The 27,973-nt window shown below is 40.4% G+C and overlaps 1 protein-coding gene across 4 annotated transcripts in view; it reads right to left on the bottom strand.

Annotated features, from left to right (window-relative positions):
- Positions 1-4,717: 4,717 nt before the first annotated feature.
- The window catches only part of TGFBR3 (transforming growth factor beta receptor 3), a 209,506-nt gene continuing 186,250 nt past the window's right edge, over positions 4,718-27,973 (bottom strand). For 2 of the 4 annotated variants that reach the window (XM_061411243.1, XM_061411242.1), the window contains 3 exons: positions 20,587-20,622; positions 18,176-18,283; positions 4,718-8,154 (listed from right to left, as the gene is read on the bottom strand). In XM_061411243.1, coding sequence (XP_061267227.1) covers positions 8,036-8,154; positions 18,176-18,283; positions 20,587-20,622 — 263 coding nt within the window. In that variant the 3' untranslated portion in view covers positions 4,718-8,035. Of the gene's footprint in view, positions 8,155-18,175; positions 18,284-20,586; positions 20,629-27,973 lie in introns of all 4 variants that reach the window. The other 2 variants (XM_061411241.1, XM_061411240.1) reach the window with 1 other exon arrangement.

Genomic DNA, 27,973 nt, shown 5'->3' with positions numbered 1-27,973 from the left:
TTTGCAGTTCTGTCACTTTTTTTCCTTTAAAGTGCTAGAATGCCAGCACACACATATACAAGGATATTAACTGCAGCAGAGTATCTCAGCAAAACTCTGAAAACAATATTTCTAAAATGTTGATCACACTGAATTGGCTGAATTCATTGTATGAAATATTCTATAACCATTAAAAAGCATGAATTTGTTCTATATCTACTAACTAGAAGGAGGTTCACATTAAATGAAAAAGGAAAGTTTCAGTGTATGTATATACACAGTGTAAACGAAAAAATGTCCTCTATTTGTGAACACGTAAGGCAATGGCACCCCACTCCAGTACTCTTGCCTGGAAAATCCCATGGACAGAGGAGCCTGGTGGGCTGCAGTCCATGGAGTCGCTAAGAGTCGGACATGACTGAGCGACTTCCCTTTCACTTTTCACTTTCATGCATTGGAGAAGGAAATGGCAACCCACTCCAGTGTTCTTGCCTGGAGAATCCCAGGGACGGGGAGCCTGGTGGGCTGCCGTCTATGGGGTCGCACAGAGTCGGACACGACTGAAGTGACTTAGCATAGCATAGCATCAATGTTTGAGCTAAAATAAAGGCTGTCAACATCAGTTCTTCCAGGTAAGTGACTAGAGGGGGTGGGAAAGAGCATTAACAAATAACTTTGTTCTATTTCACTTCCTCTAATGGCCACCTTTTACTTTGGCAATTTAAGGAAAGTTTAGTGCAAAAGTGATAACCATCACTCATCTCATGAAGCCTGATAGGAAGATATGCCATGTGGAAAAAGCAAGTTACAAATGTTATAATGAGATCTTATTTATTGTAGTAACATTTACATGTTGATACAAATATAAGGAAATGTCTGGGAACACATTCACTAAATCAGTACTGTCTCTAAATTTGAGGATCATGGTACTTTTTCTCTGTTACATATGTCTATTGTTTGTGTTTATTTATACATACTAGATCTTATAGACAGAGTGCCTTATGAACTATGGACAGAGGTTCGTGACATTGTACAGGAGACAGGGATCAAGACCATCCCCATGGAAAAGAAACGCAAAAAAGCAAAATGGCTGTCTGAGGAGGCCTTACAAATAGCTGTGAAAAGAAGAGAAGCGAAAAGCAAAGGAGAAAAGGAAAGATACAAGCATCTGAATGCAGAATTCCAAAGAATAGCAAGGAGAGATAAGAAAGCCTTCCTCAGCCATCAATGCAAAGAAATAAAGGGAAACAACAGAATGGGAAAGACTAGAGATCTCTTCAAGAAAATTAGAGATACCAAGGGAACATTTCATGCAAAGATGGGCTGATAAAGGACAGAAATGGTATGGACCTAACAGAAGCAGAAGATATTAAGAAGAGGTGGCAAGAATACACAGGAGAACTGTGTATCAATGCAAAAAAGAGCTTTACAACCCAGATAATCACAATGGTGTGATCACTGACCTAGAGCCAGACATCCTGGAATGTGAAGTCAAGTGGGCCTTAGAAAGCATCACTACAAACAAAGCTAGAGGAGGTGATGGAATTCCAGTTGAGCTATTTCAAATCCTGAAAGATGATGCTGTGAAAGTCCTGCACTCAATATGCCAGCAAATTTGGAAAACTCAGCAGTGGCCACAGGATTGGAAAAGGTCAGTTTTCATTCCAATTCCAAAGAAAGGCAATGCAAAAGAATGCTCAAACTACCACACAATTGCACTCATCTCACATGCTAGTAAAGTAATGCTCAATATTCTCCAAGCCAGGCTTTAGCAATACATGAACCATGAACTTCCAGATGTTCAAGCTGGTTTTAGAAAAGGCAGAGGAACCAGAGATCAAATTGCCAACATCCGCTGGATCGTCGAAAAAGCAAGAGAGTTCCAGAAAAAACATCTATTTCTGCTTTATTGACTATGCCAAAGCCTTTGACTGTGTGGATTACAATAAACTGTGGAAAATTCTGAAAGAGATGGGCATACCAGACCACCTGGCCTGCCTCTTGAGAAACCTATATGCAGGTCAGGAAGCAACAGTTAGAACTGGACACGGAACAACAGACTGGTTCCAAATAGGAAAAGGAGTACGTCAAGGCTGTATATTGTCACCCTGCTTATTTAACTTATACGCAGAGTACATCATGAGAAACGCTGGGCTGGAAGAAACACAAGCTGGAATCAAGATTGCCGGGAGAAATATCAATATGCAGATATGCAGAAAGTGAAGAGGAACTAAAAAGCCTCCTGATGAAAGTGAAAGAGGAGAGTGAAAAAGTTGGCTTAAAGCTCAACATTCAGAAAACAAAGATTATGGCATCCGTTCCCATCACTTCATGGGAAATAGATGGGGAAACAGTGGAAACAGTGTCAGACTTTATTTTTTTGGGCTCCAAAATCACTGCAGATGGTGACTGCAGCCATGAAATTAAAAGATGCTTACTCCTTGGAAGGAAAGTTATGACCAACCTAGATAGCATATTCAAAAGCAGAGATATTACTTTGCCAACAAAGGTCTGTCTAGTCAAGGCTATGGTTTTTCCAGTGGTCATGTATGGATGTGAGAGTTGGACTGTGAAGAAAGCTGAATGCTGAAGAATTGATGCTCTTGGACTGTGGTGTTGGAGAAGACTCTTGAGAGTCCCTTGGACTGCAAGGAGATCCAACCAGACCATCCTAAAGGAGATCACTCCTGGGTGTTCATTGGAAAGACTGATGCTAAAGCTGAAACTCCAATATTTTGGCCACCTCATGCGAAGAGTTGACTCACTGGAAAAGACCCTGATGCTGGGAGGGATTGGGGGCAGGAGGAGAAGGGGACGACAGAGGATGAGATGGCTGGATGGCATCACCAACTCGATGGACATGAGTTTGGGTGAACTCTAGGAGTTGGTGATGGACAGGGAGGCCTGGCGTGTTGCGATTCATGGGATCGCAGAGTCAGACACGACTGAGGGACTGAACTGAGTGCAAAAAAAAAAAAAAAAAATTTCAGTGGGCTATGGACACTTTCAACAAAGAAACTCAAAACCAGAAAAACACTCCAGACACATCAATGCAAAGCTTTACACGTAATTTCAGGTGATTAATAGACACTCTGAAGCTCATTTATGGATCACCTGGTTTTCTGCTCTAGCAAATACAGAGTTTAACAGCAGAAAAATTGGTAAGCTATCAATTTCTCCCTTTATCCCCTGAGGGCTGGCTCCAGGGCACACTCTGGGTACTGGACATTGGCTGGACTTTCTTCAATGGGGACTCCAACCTCGCTGGAGTGAGATGTGGCTTAAACCCATCTCATGGCTCCTGCTGTGTGGACAACCTACCTGTGTGAGATGCGAGGCCTGGCCCTCTGTTCTTGATACCTTTTTGGGTCTGTTTCTAACCATGCATGCATGCTACGTTGCTTCAGCCGTGTCTGATTCTTTGAGACTCCATGGACTATAGCCTGCCGGTCTCCTCTGTCCGTGGAATTCTCCAGGCAAGAATACTGGAATGGGTTGGCATTCCCTCTCTCAGCGGATTTTCCCTACCCAGGGATTGAACCCATGTCTCCTGTGGCTCCTGCATTGCTGGTGGATTCTTTACTGCTGAGTCAGCCAGGAAGCCCATTTCTAACCATCCAGATCACTAATTCTTAAAAGGAGAGAAGGCAGGGATATGGGAGTGCAGTTTGTAAACATATATTCAGTGTTATCATTTCATCTCTGATAGTAAAAGAAAGCTATTCTTTTCATAATATAAATGCGTCTGGTTGGGGATATGCCACATTGGACTTGAGTTTTAGAGAGCTGAGAGAAGTAGGTGGGAAAGTAAGCAGATTATTCTCTTTCAACTATGCTAAGGAGGTTGAAATTTGTTCCGAAGGCAAATAGAGGAATTACTTAAAGGCTCCAGGCTGGAAAGTGACATGACTTGAGACAGCTCAAGACTCCTTTGGCTGCGTGGTGGACAGAGAGGGTTAGAGGGGAGCAGGCCAGGGAGTGGGCTTGTGCAGTGATTCAGTTTAAGAGATAATGGGTCTTGGATGCTGGGTAACAGCAGAAGGAGCAAAAATAAGTCAGTGGTTTGGAGAAAGAGACATTCCAAAGGTAGAATAAGCTTGGATTTATTAATTTGGGGGTGTGGTAGCCAAAAAGAGTCTAGAGAGATTCCTAGGTTTCTGGCATGGGCAGCTGGTAGATGGTGATGGCATATTGATAGAGGATGCTGGAAGCAGCACTGGGGAATTTGGAGGGGATGGAAATAGTAGATCCGAAATACATATTATTTCTCTTTCCATGCCTCCAGGAGATTGACAGAAAGCCCTTGGACGGATGCCAGGGCTGACACCCACGTCCAGGTCTCCTGCCACGTTTTCCTGAAAAGAGTGGAAGCTCCACCATGCCCCACTTCAGTCTGTCACCCCTCCCCTCTGCTATGTGAGCCTTAGCCCTTCCCCTCCCTCCTCCTCAACAACTTGCCACCCCGTGGACTGTAGCCTCCAGCCTCTTCTGTCCATGGGATTTCCCAGGCAAGAGTACTGGAGTGGGTAGACATTTCTTCCTTCAGGGGATCTTCCTGATCCAGGGATCAAACCCGCATCTCTTGCATCTCCTGCATTGGCAAGTGGGTTCTTTACCACTGAGCCACCTGGGAAGCCCCAACACAGTTGTAGCAGATGATAAATTTAGGAGAAAGGCCATGAACAAGGGTTATATCAGCCCGAAGGGAGGATTTAATGATAACCAAGCAAGACACATATTAATAATTGATATATATCTTTTTATTATGCACAGATAAAGGATTTAAAACTGTGGTTATCAAAACTATACATCTAAGCATGTTCACAAAATTGTTGACACGTTGAACAGAGAAAAAGAGTACAACAGGGGTGCTCAAACTGGCCACAGGGATTTTCAGGGTACTCTTTTTACCCTCATAGATGAAAAACAGCAACAAAATCAGGCTCATTCAGGAAAAACCAGAAGAGAGAAGTATTGTATTTGGAAACTGATAATAGTCCTTTTTAGAAAAACATCTGTTGGTTTCATGAACAACCCCCAGCTAGAACAAACAGGAAAAAATCACACGCACGAGTCACCCAACAAAATGTGCTCTGTTAACACAATCAGCAGTACAACCATCACTCAAACCATGAGGTAGTTACAGTACAAAAGACCGGCACGCAGGTGCGCACCCCCACACACACTCACAACCACGCCCGCTACAGAACACACACAGGAAACGGGTTTACAATCTCATTACAGACAAGGAAAAGATCTTTTGTTTTGTTTAGAAAATGCTATAGAAACAGCTTTGACAGAAGGAATCCGACTTTTCAAATACAGAGTACTGGCTGGTACACACCACATGGTAAAAGCTGTAGGGTATTACACAGACAATCTGCCTTGGAATTTAGAGCATTTCAACAACAGCTTTAGCATAAAACAAACAAAACAAAATGGCCTCTAAGAATGAAGGGTGTAACCTGCAGCAGTAACAAAAGAGTTTTCAGATAGAGAAATGTAACTGGAATATAAAAACAGTTTTAAAGAAACCTACAGGATGTGTTATAAAGTAGAGCTTATACTTTGTATTCATTAAAACTGTGAAGTATGAAGCAATTGGAAATGCTATAACAGGAAGCTAGGGAGAAAACACAGTATTTTTTAAATGTTCACTTTTTAGAAACATTTCAGAAATACTTAATGACATTCACTCTCCAATAACACAGGATCAGGTTTCATCAACATGAATTTCTTGATCTGAATAATACTTCTGGATAGTAAGACCCAAACACGTAAAGGTTGACTTCTTCTCTTTTAAAATCTCTTGGCTTACATCCATAAATTTGTAAATTAATTTTAAATTATTTATAAAATCATTGGCAATGCAGCATCTCTCTCAAAAATATACATTTGAATATATTACAAAAGGTTTTAAACCCTGTCCATCTAAGAATTGAATCTTTTAATACCTCTTAATAGTTAATTTTCTTTTTAACAGGATGGATAGGGATTTTTAAAAAGCAAAGAACTGATCAAAAGAATTCACAGTAACTGAAATTAAACATTTCATATGGAGTAACTTAAATTTATCTAAAACACTTAAATATATCTTTATACACCGATTTTTGTAGTAAAATATAGCTATAAGTGACTTAAAGACTCTAGTCTTCTTTGAAGACATCTTTAAACTTTTTTATACATAGAATATGCTAAAACAATACATTCTGCTGAAGGTTAGGCAAAGCGCATTATTTTCAAACACAGGTAGCGTAATCTAAGTCCTCCATGCTGATACCTTTATGTTAAAAATATAGTTAACTGAAGGCAAATTTTTTTTTTCTAATCTATCTTTATTTGTAGAAATCTGCAAAATTATCAATGTAGATAGCCTGGAAATCTTAGCCCTCAATCTGTTTTGGTTAAAATCATCTTGATTGAATGTTTATAACTATCAAATCAATGGGAACAGGACTCTATGGTGGGGCAACAGTGACTGTCAATCTGCACCTCTTTGCCTTGTAGACACTGCCCTCCAGTCTCGGGCAACACCAACATTTCCTACTTAAGGCTCCACTCACAGAGAACCAGGCACAGCTTCCTTATTTTTAGAGCATTTAGATTTGCTTGTGAGTATTTTAGATATAGAATCTAGCCTGTTCTATTTGTAGAGTTCTGAGTTGTTTGGGAGAATTCTGGTAAAAGAATAATACTTACTGGCAATCAAGTTATCTTCAGTAGTAAGTGATTTGGCATGGACGCTTTCCTCTGGCATTGTTTTTGTGTGTGTGTTTGTTTTTTTTAACATAGAGGTATCAGTTGAGCTTATTTTAGCTGCAAAGTGGCATATTATTGATACTCGATTTTAATAAAATTTACCTCAAATTCTTTTTGAGTTTGGTGATATATTTAAGGCAAGAAAACGAAAGCATCCAAATGAGTGCCTTTTTCCATATCTCATCACTTTCTTGGCAGAATTGGTGACACTGTTCAGATAACCAACAGAAAACCAAAAGAATCTGCCATACATTTGCAACTTATAAGAGCCTGGTGCTTACAAAAGAGTCTTTTCAAAAGGCTGACATGTTTTGCATGGAAACACTAATTCTCCCAAAAATGTTTAAGAATAAACAACTCTGAAGGTGTAGGACACTGTCCAAATGGGAATGAATTTTCTCTTCTTCAACTGAAAGAACCAAAGTGCCAAATGACATATAATATACATGTACTGGTGTATATATCACTGTGCAAATGCCTCCTGAGCTTTACAAGAGAATTTTGCCCCTGTTTACACATTAATTTAGTAGAGCACAGTGTCATAAATGAGCAGGAATCTGCAGTCCCAGATTTGGGCCATTTTCAATTTCTATATGCTTATAAAGAAATACGAACTTTGCATTAAGACATTTTTGCAGTTGGTGTGTGAGCCTGGGGGGAAGGAGGAAGCTGATAAGGAACTCAGCACTGGTTTTGGCCCAGGGCACAAGAAGGAATGTTGCCTTGATGTGTGTCAGGATGCAGTCCACGAGGGGAGCACCCATCAAGCTGACACAGCGGTCCCACAAGTGTGGCAGCAAGGTGAGAAGTGTGCATCCTGAAGGTGCAAATTAGACATGGAGGAACACACTTAGAAAGTCCTGAAGCATTTCTTTTGTTTTACATCTTGGTTCGGTTAGAAAATAATCTTTGGCCACATCTCCTCACTGGCTCTGCTATCTGGTTATTCCTTTTACCAACTCCTTGTATCTGGGTAAAAGGCAGGGCTTCAAATTATGGATGTTCTTACCTGGACAAAGCAGCATTTTAAAAACTGGCATGTGTTTCACATTGAAAACCCCTAAGCCTGTGAGGGGCTGGTGGAGAAGGCCACCACCTTAGCTTTCTCACATGAATCTAGTGTGTTACAGAAGTCCAGGGGGCCCGAGTATGTCAGCCCTGGGTGGGGGTGAACACGACAGGTGATGGTTACGCTGAAATTCACTCTCTTTACAAGGGAACCGCAGTTGAGCCTTCTGGGTCTGGAATCTGGACACAGGTGTGGCCCCAGGCCTGCCCTGGTGGCGGGCGGGGCAGGCTAGGCTGTGCTGCTGCTGGAGCAGGGTGTGCTCTGCGTGCTGCCAATGCTGTGGGCTGCGCTGCTGTTCTCTGAAGCTGGCGGGGACGTGGGCACTTGCTGCCTTCCTGCTGTCTCTCCTGCAGTCAGTACAGAAAAGGATAGACGCATGTTACATGTATGCATTTCTGAAAAGACCATTTCATCTGGGGCTCTTTTCAACCATGGGCAGAGCAGCTAGATCAGAAGGCCTCCCATCATGATGCTGTTTCTGCTTGTTGCCGTTTTGTTTTGTTTTTAAAGCCCCTTGCACAGGGAAAAAAGAATGTTTTCAAGGTGATTGACAGACAGTTAATAGGGGCAAAGACCCCCTAATAGTTGAGGATGAATGCCCAGGATTTCAGCGCCTACAACCTTTGAAGAAACTACCGTCACCTGTACTGTGTGATCCAAATGACCAGCACCTGTATTCAGAGAACATCTCCTCTCATAAAAGTATCAGAGGGTTTGGAGAACGAGACCTTTAAACTGTAATGAGATCACCTTGGCAATCTGGAGGCCTTTTTCTGAATACACCTGGTCAAAATAGGGGTGGTGATGCCGAGGTTTCGCCCTAGCTGTAGCAGAGAGTGCTGTGTGACGAGCACAGGACCCACACCTGAGAAATGGAGGTGGGAAGACCTGGTGCTCCGAAAAACCTTTTGAAGAAGGGGTTTAGCTGTTGCACAAGGGACGGCAGCTGCCAGGAACACCCCCTCCATCCTGAGGTTTGCAGCCGGAGTATCCCCTCACACATCAAGTGCCCTACTTTTCATCACACACCCCACTGCATTTTAGCTAAGCCCATTCCTTGCGCCAAGTGACAGGACTGTGGGGAGGGAGGAGACCTTGGGTCACACACATGGTTTGCATTTAGCACAGCAAAGAGCTCTAGAGCTATCTTTTCTTCAACAAAACTGGCCTCAGAGCAGCCCTCAAAAAAATGGCTCTAGGTAGGGAAAAGCAATCAAGGCTCTCCGATGACAAACACAGCATTTTCTTTGAAAAGTCAAAGCATAAACTTCATAAACTTCTGGTCAGTGGTCTCCCCGCTCCAATGTGGGAAGCCCCAGAGGGCCAGGTCTGTTTATGAGTGAGCCTCCTCTTTCCTGTCGGCCTGAAATACACAGCTCTCTGCCGGAGATAAGCAACCCTCTGGCCTCTTCGTTAAAACAAAACACACCAGCAAAGGCTCTGCCCTCCAAGCACAGGAACTCGGCCCTTTACTCCTCAAAAACCTCTGCCAAAACAGCAGTTGCACAAAACAGAGAAGCAGCTTGTGTGGTACAGCTTTCCCTGTCACCCATTTAGGAACCACCCAGTGACACACATTGAGGCTTCAACCTCTGGGTCTTCACATGCTTGTTGCATATTTGGCCCATGCTATATTTTCTCTGATTATCTATTCTTCTGGGATTGGAGGGATGGAGAGGGAATTCTGGGTCAATATTTCTCAGAGGCAGAGAAACACTGTATTTTCATTCTTCTTTTTTTTTGGCAATCTATATTTTGGACCCTTTCCAGCGCTGCCCTCTACCCTTCTTGTGTGCATTTAATTAAAGGCGGGGACGTTTGCCTCAATGACAGTGACTTTCTGCCAGAAATCCACTTTCCCCAGAGTGGGAACTTTCTTTCTAAAAGGAAATTAAATCTGTTAGCTATTCTGAATTCTTATGTCTATCAAAAAAAAAAAAAAGCCCCAAACCTCTAGAGACTGAAACAACTCGTGATCAACTTGAAAAATTCAGCCCCCTGCCAACCCACATGTGGATCCACACCCAGTCTCATTGTTATCAATTAGCAGGACTAATGTGACTGTTGTGAAGGACATTTTAAAAATACCTCTTCCCCATTTAAATAAAGGATACATCAGAAAAGCAGGAGGTAAGTCAACACACCACCCTCCCCACTTTGGCTCACCTGGGCTTCGTTTGTTTGGCCTGATAGTGGCTAAATCAGCAAGAAGGCCTTGGCTTGTCCTACTGACAGTGAACAAGTCTGTCTCATCCCACATGCAACATGTGCATGATTAGTCACATTCAGGAAAAGTGCCAGTACTACGCCCTGCCCAGGAAGTCTGAATATTTGCTTTCCGATGTCTATTTGCCAAATACAATTTGTTGCCATGTCAGTTTATTTTAATCATTACCCATTAAAAGGTCTTTCAACTTCCAGAGTTTTGGAAACTCTTGTGCTGCTGATACAAAACACTGTCCAAAATGAAACCCCAAGCAAAACAAAACAAAGAAGTCCCCTATACTCAAGATTGCAGGATCCATTTCACCAGGGTGGACAAGTCAACTTAACCCAATAATCCCCTGGCTTTGAGCCAACAGTGTGCCAAGGAGAATCTTTGTCTGACAATCTGCTTGGAAATGTTGAAAACATCCTCTTTAGACTATCCCTTCTAGCCCTGGGTCTATTTTCACATGTAAGATGAGAGATTTCTCATTATAACCAAGTTGTTAAAAAACTTTTACCTTTTGAGAAATCAAGAGAAGTTTTCTCACTGTCAGATGCAAGTGGCACTACAGAAAAATTCACCACGAGAAACAAAAGTTTAACGTGCAGATGTTTCTGCTTAAAAAGCCAACAGAGTCCCTTAGGTTTTCCGAGATGTGTCCTTTGGTTTTCTGCTCTCTAGCACAGTGACCTCTGATGTCTTGGAGCATTGACTTTCTTCAGAATATCCCTTGGGTGACAAATACAACCAGCTTCCTTCTGGAGAAGACGGGCAGTGAGGACTGCAGGGCTATGCAGAGCAGGCCCGCTTAGCGAATGCAAGTTCAAGGAAGGCCCCCTGACCATGGATTTCAAACTTGGCCATCAGAAGAAATGTGTTTAGTCTTCATGCTTTGCCCCTAAAATCTCAAACCACGGAGGAAGAGACCCTTGGGAAGAAGAGTGAGTAGGGAAAAGACACATCTGGCACATGTTGTCCTCAGGAAAAGGGTGTGTTACAACAAGGATTCATCCCACTCAGCTCATGTATTAGGCTGCGGCTAAGCCTCGATATTGCCAGAGATGTCCTTAGAAACAGAAAAAAACATATTTTAAGGGATAACCTGTTTCCTTTCTTCAGTTTAACATGGAGCTGTTCAGATCTGATTTCCTGCCACTTTTTGGCAGTTTACAACTGGATTCTTATCCCTGTGTTTTTAGTATGGCAGGTCCTAGGGGAGAAACTTTAAGATGTGAATAACACAGAGAAGCCCTATGGGGAAACAAGAATAGAAGAATTTTAAAGAAAAGTGAGAGGAATCTCGATTATTTAGCCCAAGGCAGATAGTTTGCAAACACTGGCCACAGAGAATTATTACCGAGAGGAGCAGACAGGTGTTCTTTATCTCCCTGGAGGGCAGAACATGAGGAAATGAGTTTAAATGGCAGTGATAGAGATTTAGGTCACACAGAAGGGAACTTGCTCATTCTGAGGACTGGCTAGTTATAGTGGGAATTTGTGGAATTTCTTTCTTAGGAGATATTTAAGCACTGGATTGAAGACCATGTGCCTGGGGGTGACTCATACTCAACATTACTTGACAGTGCAGAGAAAACAAAGATATTTCCCTCTTAGGCCTATGTGTTCGTTGCAGTTTTGTACCAATTGTCTCAATCTCTTGATATCCTAATTGTAACTATTTCAAAAGCTCACTCTAGTAAGGATACTGAACTAGACCAACCTTTAGAGAAGCTTTCCATCACTATTCACCATTTTCAAAAATTGCCCCTCCTTTTTCAAGCTAAAAGACTTTCCTTTTGCAGGCAAAACTTTGCAGGAGGGGTGAATTAGATGTTGTTATTAAGTTATGGAGAAAGGGAGAAATGTTCCAAGGAAGGAAGCAAAATCTTTCAAAATATTCTGCTTCCCACTTTCTTTCAATATTACTGCAATGTGACCAGCCTGTTTCACACTTGCACTTTGGTTTTCCATGGGCATCTTATTTGAACTCAACCCGAGCACTTGGGTGAAAAGAGTGGATCCTGCCTTCTTTCCAGTCATACAGAGTTTCCATCTATTCCACCTGCATCTTTCTGATCCCTGTAACTTAGCCTCTTGCCTCCAACTTTAGTCACACTTTTGCTGATCTTCTTGCTGTTTCTGAATTACATTTGGAAGCATGGAGAAACTTCAGACTTCTAGAAGTATCTGAAGCCTCCAGAAACACTCCTAAGTAAAAGACATGATTCAGGTGGACCTGGGTATGTGTTTGACTTCTGCTTTAAGAATACACACAGTGTATTCAACTAAGGATTGTTGAACAGAAGCCTGTTAAACAGAAGTTTACTCTCTGAAGAGAATGAAACTAGGGTTCTGGGAACGACCAACACCAGCACAATTGAGGGTAGAGAAACACAATGACAGAGGAGAACAAAATTAACGCCTACATGCTGAATGTTGTGACCCCCAGAATGTTGACAGCCTGATCTATAACCTCCAAGAAGGAAATAGGAAAACCTGTTTCACAGAAAACATGACGAACTCAAGAGGAAAGATCCAAAGATGTGATATCAGGAGTTCCTCAATAAAAGGCCCAGCTAGATCACCCTAAGTAAAGTTCAAAATCAATATGTTCCACCCACAAGCTCAGAACTTCCCTATTCTTAAATAATTCTATATTAATATTCTCAGAGAGATAAGATATTGTACCCATAAGACAAGAGTAGGACATGTTTCTTTAATTCATGGGAAAAACTTCTTGGAATTAACAAACTTGAAGGCAATATTAAAAATGCAATAAGACTTCGACCACAAGAGACGGAGTAACCCCAACTTCAAGAACAGGCTGCGAGAATGAAGAAAGAAACAGAAGCTTGCCAAGGAGAGAGCTGGGCTTTCCAAGTTACCTGACCTTAAATATGCTGAAGCCGTTCAGAAATTCTTTCTAGAAGAAATACAGCTTGGTGAAGAATTACTAGCTCAAGGTGAATATGAGAAGGGTGTGGACCATCTGACAAACGCGATTGCTGCGTGTGGACAGCCACAGCAGTTACTGCAAGTATTGCAACAAACTCTTCCACCACCAGTGTTCCAGATGCTTCTGACTAAGCTCCCAACAATTAGTCAGAGAATTGTAAGTGCTCAGAGCTTGGCTGAAGATGATGTGGAATGAGAAACAAATGTCAACATAATGATCTCAATTAAAACATTTTTAAAATCTTAACTCAGAAGATGATCGGCTCTGGGGGAGTAATGGCAGATAAGCTTGTTATGGACTGTCCTCCACAGTGAAGTCTACCAAAGTTAATTTTTACTTTGTGTAGATCCATTTGTCTGTTTTATTTATTTTTCCCAGTGAAAAGTATATTTTGATAGAGAGCTTTTCATTTTATAAATACACTATGAATTACTGAAATATGCATTTTGTTTATTCTTAAAAATGTGTGATTAGAATGTACATATAACATCCTATTACTTACATTAAAAATACCCGGTGCTCAGTTTTGAAAGATAGGCCCCAAAAAATGTAGAAGAAAACTGAAGAATATACTTGTTTTGCTCTACATCAGAAAGTTGGCTGGAAACTTGTATTGATCAAAACTGAGCATTAAGAGATTATTTCTTTCCATTTAATCTCTTAAATATGTGTAATGTGCTGCTATGCTATAATAACAACTTCACCCCCTCCCTTGAAATGTTTTCTTTAAATCAGTGGGTTTGATGTGTTCTGGATATTTACCTCCTTGTATTTTAGATACATGTAGTTGCAGATGGCACCAGGAATTGGATGTCTATACATTCTTAATCTGGCTGAGTAAGCTTTACCAGTTAATGTCTGCCCACTTGCCTCATATATAAACTGAGGAAATGGGTGTGCTAATTCAGCTTCTAATTCCTTTGGTTCTGTGCAGCATTTTCAAATCCCTCTTTCTGAGGGAAATACCTGTTTGGGCAGCCAGCCCTTGCGTTTTTTTATACTCTGAATTTCGCATGCTTGCCTGACGTAGTATTTCTGGTTTTTTAAAAGGTATAACGTGTTGATTTTCACTGAAATCATGGTTCTGTCACTACTTTTGTAAATTAACCTGAAACGTAACCTTCATGGTAACTGGGACGATATGCTTGTAAAAGTGTTTGTTCCCTTTTGCTTTTATCCTCAGTGTACCTCCTTAATCCCCTACCAACCCTTGTCTTGTATGAGAATAAGGTGTAACTTTGTGGCTGAAGACTTGAATGAAGATAATGGGACCTTTTATTCTCTAAATAGTGACATATTATCTACAGCCACAGATTAAATATCAGACCTAAGAATAAAGATCCTTGGTACTTAAAAAAAATAAAAATGCAATAAGAAACTAAAAGATAAAAATGAAGAAATCTCCTAGAAAAGAAACGAAAAATATGGAAAACAGAAAAGGAGAATTACAGCACAATTCAAGAAGTTCAACTCTGAAGTAAGAAGATTTCTAGAATAAGAGAACCAAAAAAAAAAAAAAACATGGGCAAGAAAAAATAAATAATTCTAAAAAATCTCAACAATAAAGGACATAGTTTCTAGACTGAAAGGCCTCAATTAATGCCCCGCATAATGAATGAAAATACACCTACATCAAGTACTATCATTGTAAAGTTTCTTCCAGAAAGAAAGAAAAAAAAAGATTAGAAATCTGAATGACTTTGAATTTCCCAAAAGCAATCTTCAGAGCTAAAAGTCAGTGAGGTGTGCTTTCAAAATTCTGAAGAAAAAACACTTGAAGTCTAAAATTCTATACCGTGGCAAACTATCTATTAGTGTTTATATAAAATGAGGATATTTTCAGACATGCAAATGCTATTTTCACACATGTGAAAAACATTTCTCTCTATGTTCCCATTAAACAAAGAAGGAGGAAGACACAGGAGCCAGAACACAGGACATCTACAACTCAAAAGTATTGAGGAAAATGAGTCAGTAGAATACCTGATGTTTGACCGTGTATGTGTAAAAGGAGATTGAGACAACTGGAAGAGTCAACAGACAAATTCATGGTGATGGTTTAGTTGCTAAGTCGTATACCAGTATAATTCTATTTGGAGGATGATTTTGGCCTTTAAACTATGTACATGTTGTGATAAAGCTAAAAAGTTTACTGAAAAATAGAAATAAATGCTTTTGCTCCTCTCCTTAAAACAAAAACAAAAACAAAAACAGATATAATATTGCACACAACTTTTGGGACCTTCATGAGTCAGTTTTGGGACTCTGACCCTGTTAGGTCCCCAGGAGCACGAAGATTCTGTGACTCCATTCCAGCACCATTTCCACCCTCACTGCCCCTCCTCTCTGCACTATCTTAGTGGAGAATGTAAGTTTTAGGAATGGGGTTTTCCAAACAGTGAATATAGCTTTCAGAAGTATCCATTATTATACCGAAAGCTGTCATATGATAAAAGCAGGGATACAGATTTTTTGGACTCACATGCATTCCATGTATGTAAGTAGATCACAGTTCAAACCTAAGGCTTGGTTCTGTGCTCTGTGCTGCAGAGTGGAAAGCACAAAGGGAAATATCTAAGCTGAGCACTATTTTAGCCACAGAGGCAGATGTTGCCTGAACCCCCAAATATACCATATAAGGCCTGAGTTCCACAGCTTAGATTATTGTGGAAATTGAATGGACTGAGTCAGTGTTTGTATAGACACACCTTTCCATTGGCCACCGCATTATGATCTTTTCATCTAAATTTGCTGCTGGCTGATCCAGGTAATAAACAAAGAGAGTTCTCAATAGGAAACTACCACTTGGTCCTGCAGTAAGTCTTTCTTTTTTGTGTGATGCTGGTATTCCTTAGGAGTGGTCTTTAAAGTGAACCAAAGGCTACAGCTTTTAATAAAAAGCCATTTCAAGCTGTGATGCTAACAGGTTTAGAATCCAAATGACTAGAGTTTAGAGTCTAAGTGTCTATAAAGCCTTTCAGCTTCCAAATGAGCCTAATTTATTTTGCTGGAAACCATCACAGGAAGGGCTTTGGATTTTTGTTTTTAAATCTACTTATAAATCTATTTCTATATTAACAAAACTTTAAAACTCCTTAAGTCTCTGTTTTTGGGGAGAAGGGAACATTAACAACACATCTCAGAATTCAATGAGCAGCAGCAATGCATGTCATAAAGCCAGGTTTTGCTCCTTCCCAGGTCAGTATATCTGTGGACAAGAATCTGGGATTATCAGAGGGAATTCAGTGGGGTTTGTTCCCACAGTGACACCATTTGGTTGCCCTTTTTTGCTTATAGCTGGCTTCCTGGCCCTCCTGGCCTGAGATCAGACTTCAGAATTTGGGAGTGTAGCTCTATTACCAAGGCCAGTCATGATCAGCAGGTATGTGGTAAGCATCTGTGGGTGACTACCTTGTAGAAATCTTCAGGGCTACAGAGTCTTCTTGGAGTACTTTCAAGTTCATTCCTAATATATATAGCAAAAGCTGCCAAAAACTCTAGAACTTACAGCCATGCAGGAGAATGGGGAAAGTTGCAAAGAACTGTGAGTCTGAGATTTGGATGTGTTAGTACTCCTGTAACAGAATTATTCACTCAAAGATGCTCCTCTGCTAAACATTGTCCTTCCACTGCTTGTGTAAGCTATTCATGAAGAATAACATTCCTAAATGGATTCACAGATGTCCATATATCCTCAGTCTAACACTTAACAGATTTATTTCCTTTTGCTCACATGAAACAGACAGTCGACCCTTGGACAACGTGGGGCTTAATCTGCATATAACTGATAGTCTGCCTTCTGCATCCCAAATTCTTCTGCATCCGCAGATTCTACAACCATGGATCACGACAGCAGTATTTACTCTTTATAAAAATAATCGCATATAACCCACACTGTTTAAGAGTAACTGGCTTCACTCAAAGATTGTTGATTAGGAACAATAATCTAAGGACTTAAAGCCCTACTGTTAAACTCCTAAAATTTGCTTTGGACTGTGTTACTTTCCTATGCTTGGCACCATAGGGTTCATTCTGCTTCTTCTGCCATAATTTAAAATAACTCAGAGAATGCAGTATTTGAAGGGAAGATTCTGATGAGGATTAAGATATGACTTCTCAAAACACCCTTCCATACTTCTCTTTCCTTGAAAGCAGTCATTGCTTCAGCTTGGCCAGTTAGACAGCCCAAGGTAAGGCCAAAGATGGTGGCATGCACTGGTTCAATGGAAAATAAATGAAACTCTAAACAGAAAGTCTGTGCCTGCCACTATCTGACTGATCAATTCAGCACCTTATCCAGGTTCACAGCGTAAATAAGCATACAAAAACAGACAATACCAACTAGGTTGCTAGACATGTCTCAAAATGCATGTCTTTCCTTCCCATATTTACAAGGAACCTAAGAAAGATGTTATGAATCAGCAATCCATTTGTTCCTTCCTCTTGCACTACAGACACCCCAAGCCTGGCTTGCATTCTGTCTTGGGGTCAGAACAAGTTTTCTTTCTGTTCAGGCCAGAATGTTTCTACCTTGGGACTCCGGGGTAAGGGTCAGGAAAAAAGGCACATGATAATTTTTAGGGGTGGAAGAACATAACTTGAAAACAAACTGCTTTGTTTTACTATTTCTATTTACAATTCATGAAAAAATACTTTAAATTTTTAAATAACTTTCAAGAGAAGAGAAGAGAATTCAGTGTTTATCAAAGAAGAGATGGTATGGGTTTAAAAAAGGTTGAGAAATTCTGGTTTAAGCCATTGATTAGGGCCTCTGGTGGACAGTGCTCAGCATCTTAGCAGATGTGGTAATAAAATCTTGGCTTCCTCACTTACTTCCTGTCCATTTATATGTCTATTCTGAAGTCCTCAGCTTTGGGTGAATGGTTTATGTTTCCGGTTTGTCTACATTAACTTTAATTAAGTCCTAACCACAAAATAGTTTTATTAGAAGCTAAACTTCAGCAACATCTCAAATACAATTAACGTAGTTTAAACATTCCTTTTCCACAACTGCTTAAAACAAATTATAGTTTTACAAAACCCAGTTCATGCCAAATACATACATGTGAAAATGGTGGGAACGAACTCTCTCTCTCTTTTGTTCATTATTTCATCCACTCATCCATGCAGAGAAACACCAAAGGTCTGCAGTGTGCCAGGCACACAGGATGTGCACCATCTGACAGGCAGCAGCCACACTCACCTGTGTGAGAATAGATGTACCACAAGGCCCCCGTCAGCAGCGCTCCAATCACAAAGGCTGCAAACGCGATGCCCATCACGGTTAGGGTGTCCAGACCATGGAAAATCTCTATAATGATAAGAAACCAATGCAGACTTTGAGTGAATCAGCATCACACACTACAATTTTATATTTGTTTCGCAAGTATTATCAGAAAGGCTGAGAACCAACTAACAAACTCTGAGGATAAAAAGTGGATTCCAACAAAATACACTATATTTGTAACTTGCAAATATTTTCTCAAAAGAAAAATGAAATTCTCAGATTTCCAGGACACCTTCAGTTTGCAATTTACTTTGAGCATCAAATTTACTAAAAAGTCAGATTTGTCAACTCTGTAAAACTTAGGCTTGTGGTTCATTGCCTCAGTCTGAGGACATACTATTTGAACAGTAAAGGGGCTTGAAAGTCAAAGCTCAAGATGCTTGGGAAAATAAGGTAAACTTCCATTATCAAAATCTGGCTTCTTATTCATTGAACATTGAGACCCTACACAAAATACAATGAGACACTACACAAAAACCACAAGCCAAATACTTTACAAATATACTTCCATGAACATTTAAAACATGAAAGATAACAGGAAGGAAAGTGGTGAGAAGGAGAAAAAGTAGAATATAACTTTCACTGATCTCACATTTAAACCTTCCATCTCAATAATTACCTATTGTGTCATTTAACACAACCTACTTTTTAACACTTTTCCAACCATGACCTTTCTATGAGGGGAACAGAAATACTCCTCAGCGGGGAGTGGGTTAACAATTTTATGGTTAGCAAAACATATAAATAGAATCAATTTGGCAAAGATTTTTACATTTGAAATTAATTCCAGGCCACAGATATAGAACATTTCCTTTTGTTTAAGAGAATTACTTTGAATCACTTATAAAAAGTAAAGATCAGTTTCTAAGAGAGACAGGTTTTCAGTGGAATAAAATTTCTAAAGTTTCTCTTTAAAAAAAAAATTTAAGTACAGGATCCCTCTGTTACTTCAACACTGTTTCTGTGCTCCTCTCCAGTCAGAAGTGACTCCAGCTGATCTCTATGTAAATTCATTCACTTTGCCTTTCAACTCACTTCAGTGTAAGATACATGTGTAGATAAATGTGACCCTGGAGCAGCCCCAGCACTCAAAAGGGCTCAGGAAAAGTATGACATTGTGGAGAAGATTCTGAAAGATCCAAATTCCCAAGTTCTGGTTCCTACTCCTCTAGCCATGTGCCCCTTAGTGTTCATTTAACTTCTAAAAAATGGGACAGCATTATCTTATCTTCTGAAGGCAGGGGGTAAACAAAAGGAGTTTGCAAAGGGGCTGAGGATCCCCTAGGAGGAGTAAGAACTAGGAAAAATTAAATTAGCCATCAACCTAATTTAATTTAGTCTGTAGGACAGATATTAAAAGATGTCTTTTCATGCCTAAGGTGAAAAGTAGGGCGTGATTAAAAGTTTTGAGTGAAAATACACTAAAGTGCTAAAGATGGAGGTGTCATTTAAGAGAATCAGACTAGGGGAGTATAGGAGAATGTGTCCATCTGCGTCTCTTTCTGGGTTCATAATACTGTTCCATGATATTGTTAAAATAAATACTCTTAATAGAACGGTTTATAAAGTATTTAGCATAAAGAAACTCTCCAGGCTAATTCTTATGTATACGTGATGGAATTAGCCATGGAGACTAAATCTGGAAAGTCTTAAGGAGGAAAAAAAGTAAAGCTTCTCCCCACAGGCAACATTATCTAGATGAGTTCTGGGTGCACAGCCAGAAAGCCCAGGCTCTAGTTCTGCTTCAGTGCCAATTATAACCGTGGGGAAGTCACTGAAACACTTCTGGGTCAGAGTTTTCTTCTGTATAAGCAATGAAATCGCCCCAGATAATTTTCAACGTATCATTTTGTAGCAGTTGGTCTCTCTCTCTCTCTGTCTTCCAAGTGTTCTCAACACCCCTTGTCTAGTGATTGCCTTAATGGTATAGCAACTAGTTCCTTCAACACTGCTTCTCTGAGCAGGAAGATACCATTGATGATACAAAAAGCAAACCACTCCCATAGCTCTATGTTAAGTCTTTCAGATTACAACCACTAAAGGTAGGTAAATGATGAACTTCTCCAAAATTAAGAAGCTACTACATTGCATTAAGGTGATACATACCAATGGGTCAACAAATTCATATTTTAAAATGGCAACAGTAGAGAGGAAAAAAGAAAGGAGAATGCAGGGAGGGAAAAGAATATATGAGAAAAAAGGGGTGAGGGGGAATGAGAGCAGAAGTCTCCTTATCAAAACGCAGGGTCTGGCAAATGTTCTATAACCAACTCATTCTTATAAAAGCCCAGGAGGCTTTATTTCAAAACAGTTGCATAAAGACTTACGTGGAGTAATTGGAATCGGTTCCTTAATACTTGGACCTGTTTCTGAAACAAAAACATAAATCACGATGTATTCTACAGAGAAACCAAGTTCTAAGTAAGAGGTTATCAAAATCTCAGTAGAGGCTGACATTCTTCTATTTGTGAATACTTATTTTGTGAAAAGTCTGTCAATTATTCTATTTAGGTATCAAGACTGTAACATGGATTACTCAGAAATTTTAAGCACTGTACTTCATTAATGATCAATTGTATACTTTCTCTAACCTGAAGAAAAACTGAAAGCAAAAACCTAAACTTAAGAAATTTGAGTCTGATAATTCATGCATGTGTATATGCGTGTGCACACGCACACATGTGTATATACTTTTCTCTTTATTTACAAAAGGATGCAGTATCTTTAAGTATCATGTTTCTCCAGTGTATTTAATATCATTCCACTTTCAAAAAGTCTTTTAACATACAGTTTGTAAAAGCGTCTTTATTCCTCTTCCTAACATTGCCGTCCTACAGTTCAGCTCCTGTTCATGCATCTGCATTATTACAAAGCTTCTCTAACTGGTCTCCTGGTCTCCACTACTGCACCCAACCCAAATGTTTCCTCCCCGATATGTGCCCCCAGAATGACTTTTGCAGAGTCCAGGGCTGATTATATTATTGCCCTGATTAAACCATTCAATGGTTTCCCTTCATTTACGGGAAAAAAGTCCAAACTCTCGAGCATGGCATGGAGTGATCTGCCTTCCTCTCCCCACCTCTCTCCAGCCTCCTTTCCTAATTGTTCCTCACCCATGCTGGGCTCCTCGAAGTTAAGTTCCCCCACTTCTCCAGGCAGTTCCATGTCATCACAAGTTGCAAGCCATTCCCTCAAGTACCCTCCCTGCACGACCTGCTCTGCTTGCATTTTCAGGGGAGGCGTTCTCTGACTCTCTCACAGCCCCATACCCACCCCAGCAGGGAGAATCTCTCCCACTTTTACTCATCCTCTCCCTCTTTTGTTATAAAGGTGCTACATCACATCTAATTCTCTTAATTTTTTCCATCTCCAGGGCAGAGCCTAGATCTTATTCCTCTGCAGACCCTCAGGGTGCGGCCGGGAACAGAAGAGCCTTTACCAGAAAGCTTAGTGAAGGACAGTTAGAACGCTGCAGTACTTTTCGATTCATCAGGCTTCCCTGAGGGCTCAGACGGTAAAGAATCCGCCTGCAAATGCAGAAGACTTGTTTTTGATCCCTAGGTCAGGAAGATCCTCTGGAGAAGGGAATGGCAACCCACTCCAGTATTCTTGCCTGGAGAATTCCATGGACAGATGAGCCTGGCAGGCTGCAGTCCATGGAGTCGCAAAGAGTTGGACACGACTGAAGCGACTTAGCATGAACACACTGTTTTGTAAACCGAGGCAATAGCGGAATTTTGGAATAAGACTGAAATACGCTTTGACATTTCTATAATGCCTTCATGTTCAGAGAGTGCTATAGAGCCTGATCTCATTTGAGGTTACAACCAGCCCCATTAGGGAGGCAGAAACAGAATTCTTATCACTATCTTACAAAAAAGCAGCCTGAAATTCTTTATCATGTGACCAGCCCAAGGTCACAGCTGGAAAGCATCAGGGTAGGGGCTGACCCAGGATTCCACATTCTGCCTAGCAGGCTAAATGACTGGTGAGTGTGGCTCTGTCCTTAGCTAGAGAAGCACTGATTAAGCAGCTGCTTGTGCACAGCTATGTGCTCTTCTCAACAGTGAGAGTATCACTGGCCACAGGGCAGCCTATCACAGTCCACCATTTATTTTTGTACAAGTGAACTAAAGATGAATTTTATATTTGTAAATCATTGAACAAAAATCAAAATGTTTCATGACATGAAAATTATACACAATACAAATCTATTTGTAAAGTTTTATTTGAACATAACAAGGCTCACTCATTTATATACTGTCCACGGTCACTCTTAGGCTGCAACAGCAGTTAAGTAGTGAGGCAGGGACTCCATAAGCCACAAACTGGACATATTCACCATCTGGCTCTTTATAGAAAAAGTGTGTTAAGTCCTGGCACACAGACTCTACCCCTGTTCTCCAGAGTTTAAAAGTAACATGTTTAGTGCCTCTCCTCATCTCCACTTTTATTCAATAAAAAAGGAACACACACCTTGTTCTGGAATCCAAAGTAAAGCAAAAAAAAAAAAAAAAAAATTGTGAAAAATTGACCAAAACAAGCAGCATTTGAGTTGATGTTTATAAAAATAAGAGAAGCTAGACAGGATTGTTAAATCTCAGGATTAAATCGTGAAGCATGGGTTATCACAGTCTAGCTCCAGGGGGAGGAATGCTATGGGATGAAACAAAGCCACTACAGTTGAAGGGTACCCCCTGGAGGTGTGCAGCATAGTGCCCCTGGGCTTAGGATATATGAGAAAGTTATACTTAAAATCACTAAGAAAACTAAAATAATTGTGTGTTTTTAAGAAAATGTATTTCAGTGTGCAGAACACATACCACCTACACAAGGCACATAAGAGACTGTCTCCTGGGAGGTTGGCCCCACCAGCCTTATTGGCAGCAATGAAGCAACAATGATGCCTTAACATCTGTACATTGTATAGTGTTTTACAGTCAACAAAAAAGCCTTCACTTATATTTTCTCATTTTAAATTCCCAAGGGTCCTATGAAGTAGGGGCATCTAACCACAAAATTCTCCTATTTGTAAAAAGTAGTGGTTTGATACGCTGAACTAAGTCCAAAGGCATTTAAAGGTCTCTATAGGGTTCATCATGCGAGAAATATACACACTTCTGGGAAGAGTTCCATCCAATCAACCACCCATGGTTAAACTTTGTCACTCAGAATCCCCAAAAGGTTTCAAATAATGATTCTCCCTTAAGGAGACCTTGTATGTGAGAATGTAGGTTTTACAGTGAAGCCTGTGTGATAGATGACACTGTTTGAAAATTCTTAATGGATTTACATTATTACCTAACCCTCTTACCCCACCCCAAATAGGGGCCTTCTCACTCAGCTAAGCACAAACAGTTGTTGCTCATTTCCCCAGAGGTGAAGTTCCTCCACGCTTTCTGCGCATAAACAGTAACAAGCACAGGCTGCAGAACCAAGGTTCAAGGATTTTATCTTCTTACTTTTGTGTTCCAAAATTCCCAATAAACCCCGACTATAACTAAAATAGTTTGATCTCCACTGGAACCCTATAATTGAGTTGGCATGCTGAAAGGAAAAGAGTGGACCCAACAATATTTACTTTTGGTTTAAGGGTACGATTGCAAGAAAGGAATCCTAGCCATTGCTGTAAAGAGAAATGTTAACAATAAAGATTTCTGTACAGAAGAACAAACTATAATCAACATTCTGAATTAAATCTTTTCATGTACTCTGAGCAAACTTTGGTCTGCCTCTAGAACCAAAACTTCCCTCCTCAGTTGTTTAGTCGTGGTTTTCATAAAAAAGTTATTTCTCGGGTTATGCATGAGTAACTGACCACAACTTCTGTCCTCCCACTTTCAATTCAGTTCTCCTAAACATGGCAGGACTGGGCAGGCCCATAGGGAAATGAGGTGTCTAACTGGTACCCACATCTATTAGTATTTGGCACAGAGGGCAGATAAAGAAGCTTGTGCAGGCCACCAAAGATACAGTTTTTACTAACTTAACCACACTGTAAATTAATCCCTTCTCTGGCTTCTTTCAATATTTATGGCATTCACTGTAATTGCCTTCTCACTTCTCTGTATCCTTCTACTAGATCAGTGGTTCTCACCCGGGAGTGATTTTTGCCCACTAGGCTCTCCAGGGGACATTTGGAAACATTCAGACACATTTTGGGTTGTCACAACTGGTGGTGAGAGGGTTTGCTAAGGACATTCAGTAGGCAGAGGCCAGGGGTGCTGCTTAACATCCCACAATTCACAGGTCAACACCCCACAGCAAATAGTTATCCAGCCCAAAACATCAGTAGTGCATTAGATTATATCTTCATATTTATTTTAAGCTATAATGAAAGTAGGGAAAGTGTTAGTCGCTCAGTCAGGTCTGGCTCTTTTTGACCCCTCACCTGCCAGGCTTCTCTTTCCATGAAATTCTCCAGGCAAGAATACTGGAATGGGTAGCCATTCCTTTCTCCATGCATTAGATTGTAAAGGCATCAAACATAGGAAAATTTGTATACTATATGCCAAGCATATAGTAGATCCTCAATAAATGTTTTTGGAATAAATAACCATAAATATGTGGCTCAGCTGGTAAAGAATCCACCTGCAATGCAGGAGACCTAGGTTCGATCCTGGGTTGGGAAGATCCCCTGGAGAAGGGAAAGGCTATTATTAATAACACTCCAGTATTATGGCCTGGAGAATTCCATGGACTGTATAGTCCATGAGATTGCAAAGAGTCAAACACGACTGAGCGACCTTCACAAAAAAATCATATATTTTTTATTATTGCATACAAGCCCTAGCAACTTAACCTCCATGCAGCTTTCAGAGTACTCTTCCTAAATGATCTGATGCTCGGTTCTCTACTCAAGATCTTTTGATGGATCTCAGACTTTAGAGGTGCATATTGGAATATTTGTGAATCAAATGAAATGTCTGGGTTTCCTTCTAAACAATCCAGAGACAGGAAGTAATAAAACAAAATTGGCTATGAATTGGTAATTGTGGAAACCAGATGAGTGGTTTGTAGGAGTTCATTCTACTATTTCTTGTTTTTGTTTAGATTTGAAATTTTTGAAACTATAAGGTTTTCAAAATGTGAAGCACACTGAATAAAATTAAAAAAAAAAAAAAAGAACCTATGATACCTCTCCCTTACTGAACAGACTGAATGTCTTGATCTGCTAACTAAGCATTTCTACCATCTTTCTCCTTGGCTTCCCCTCATCTTTACCTCTGCCTGAGGACAAAACCTGGCTGGTGCTTTAAAGTATATTTTTGTTCTGGAAAAATAAAATGTGTTCCAAAAAGCAACGCCTCTCTTGGATTAATTTCCAACTGACATTCACAACTTGCCCTTTCACTCCCCTCTAATCCCCTCAGAAAGCCTAGTATGGCTGAGATGTTAAGAGGAAGGAAAGGAAATTAACATTTACTGAGTGCCCATGATATGCCAGGTGCTGTCCTGAGCATAGTTTAATATTTAAAAAGTTATGTGGTGGAAATATGGAGAAAATTCAGTATTTTAAACACTTAACTTGCTAAGAATTATAGATTGTACATAAAGCATGGCAAATTTGGGAATGTCCTTTTGTGCTCATTTTCCCCCTATATATATATATATATGCCCTAAACTTCAGAGAAATGATTACTTTTCCCTTTCACCATTTAAAAAAAAAATCATTGCTGACGTGGTGTAATCATTTTCATTATGTAAGCCCAAGTGTTCTCAAATGCTGTAAAAAGCAGTCACAGCATCCAAAGAAAATAGCACTAACATGCCTATATTTCAAGATACTTCAGAAAATATGGTAGGATGGCACCACCTCAACTATTTTAATTGTTTTGCCATAAACCATAATATGCATAAACTATTCACGTTTCCTGGGCTTTTCTTTGAGTTACAATTCAAAGTCACAAAACTTGTCCTAAACTTTAAGACTCTTAAATAGTTTATGTGTTTCCTAATATCTTAACCCTTTGGTGGAACAGATGTTTTTCCCTAAAACTCTTCACCTTCTTTTCATAATTATTAGAGCATTTGGGTACTAACCTGCATACCAATGTGATATGGCATGAACTGGGGAAGAGGCCAGGAAGAGGTGTATGAAAGGACAGATGACTGTGTTGCTTGTAGATTTTATTAAAAACTAGAATCAACATAAAGGAAATCAGTCCTGAATATTTATTAGAAGGACTGATGCTGAAGCTGAAACTTCAATACTTGTGAATCAATTGGGCCATCTGATGCAAAGAACAGACTCATTGGAAAAGATCCTGATGCTGGGAATGATTAAAGGCGGGAGCAGAAGGGGATGACAGAGGATGAGATGGTTGGATGGTATCACCAACTCAATGGACATGAGTTTGAGTAGGCTCCAGGAGTTGGTGATGGACAGGGAGACCTGGTGTGCTGCAGTCCATGGGGTTGCAAAGAGTTGGACACGACTGAGCAACTGAACTGAACTGAACTGAGAATCAACCTCCACCTAGGATAAGGCATAAAGATTTAAGAGCATAGGCTCAAAGTTCCTTGATTTGAATCCCAGACCCACCATTTATTTATGTGGTGTGACCTTGGCCAAGTTACTTACCCTTACTCTATAATAGACTTACCCACAAACAACATTTAGGACAAAGCCTTGCACTAAGTAAATGCTCAATAAATGTCAGATCAACATTATCATCATCTCCATCTTCATCATTACCACTAGCATCATCATTATTGAAAATTTAAGCAAAACAATTCTAGTCCCAGAGTTGGTTCCCAAGGGACTGAGAGATCAAAGGTGGCAAAGATGTGCTGTGAAACTCAGGAAAGTTCCATTAATAACAGTGCCTCCCCCCACCAAAAAAACACAACAGTGGCCCAGAGGAAGGACTCAGAATTACTTACTTACTTTTGATGGCCTATTCTGCTTGCCCAGAGAAGAAAGAAACATCACCTGAAATGAGCCCTTGCTACTGGCAGTGGTAGCCACAAAGCAGCTCTCTGGCTGACTGTGAAGTAGACAACCTCTATCTGCTGCCCCAGAAAAACCAAGTGTTGAGAAATAAGATGGACCAAACGGCCAGGGAGAGCTGGAACTTCGGCCAGGTCTCCAAAGAGTATCCATGTAGTCAAAGGACAGTAAACTGTCCCATTGGGAAATTTTTAGTCCCAAAGTTATTCCCAACAAGAGATCTGCCCACTTCCAGAGATACTGTGTGTGCTAAGTTGCTTTAGTTGTGTCCAACGCTCTGCAACCCCATGGGCTGTAGCCCACCAGGTTCCTCTGTCCATTGGATTCTCCAGGCAAGAATACTGGAGTGCTTTTGCCATGCCCTCATCCAGGGGATCTTCCTGACCTAGGGATCAAACCTATGTCTCCCGTCTTGGCAGGCAGGTTCTTTACCACTAGCACCACCGGGGAAGCCCACGGATACTGGGGTATTTGTTATCTTAATACAGTAGCACATAAGGCTGTCTGGCAGGAAGAACACTCATGATCCTGTTATTTTTCAAAGAAACCAATACTATCAGGCAAATAGTCACATTCCTCTTATAAATGATTATTCCAATTCCCTGAGAGGTAGAAGGAGAGCACAGATTCTAATTGTCTGCACTGAGGAGAAGTGCTTCTAGAGTCAAAGGGAAATAAACATCAAAGATGAGTGGAGTCACTCAAACAGGCTAAAAACTGCCAGGAAACCTACCCCATTCAGTGTAAAGTTAGAAAGAGCA

Source organism: Bos javanicus, chromosome 3 (assembly GCF_032452875.1).
Source record: "Bos javanicus breed banteng chromosome 3, ARS-OSU_banteng_1.0, whole genome shotgun sequence".
In the NCBI taxonomy this organism is placed as follows: domain Eukaryota; kingdom Metazoa; phylum Chordata; class Mammalia; order Artiodactyla; family Bovidae; genus Bos; species Bos javanicus.
This window is presented reverse-complemented; position numbering and strand designations above follow the sequence as displayed.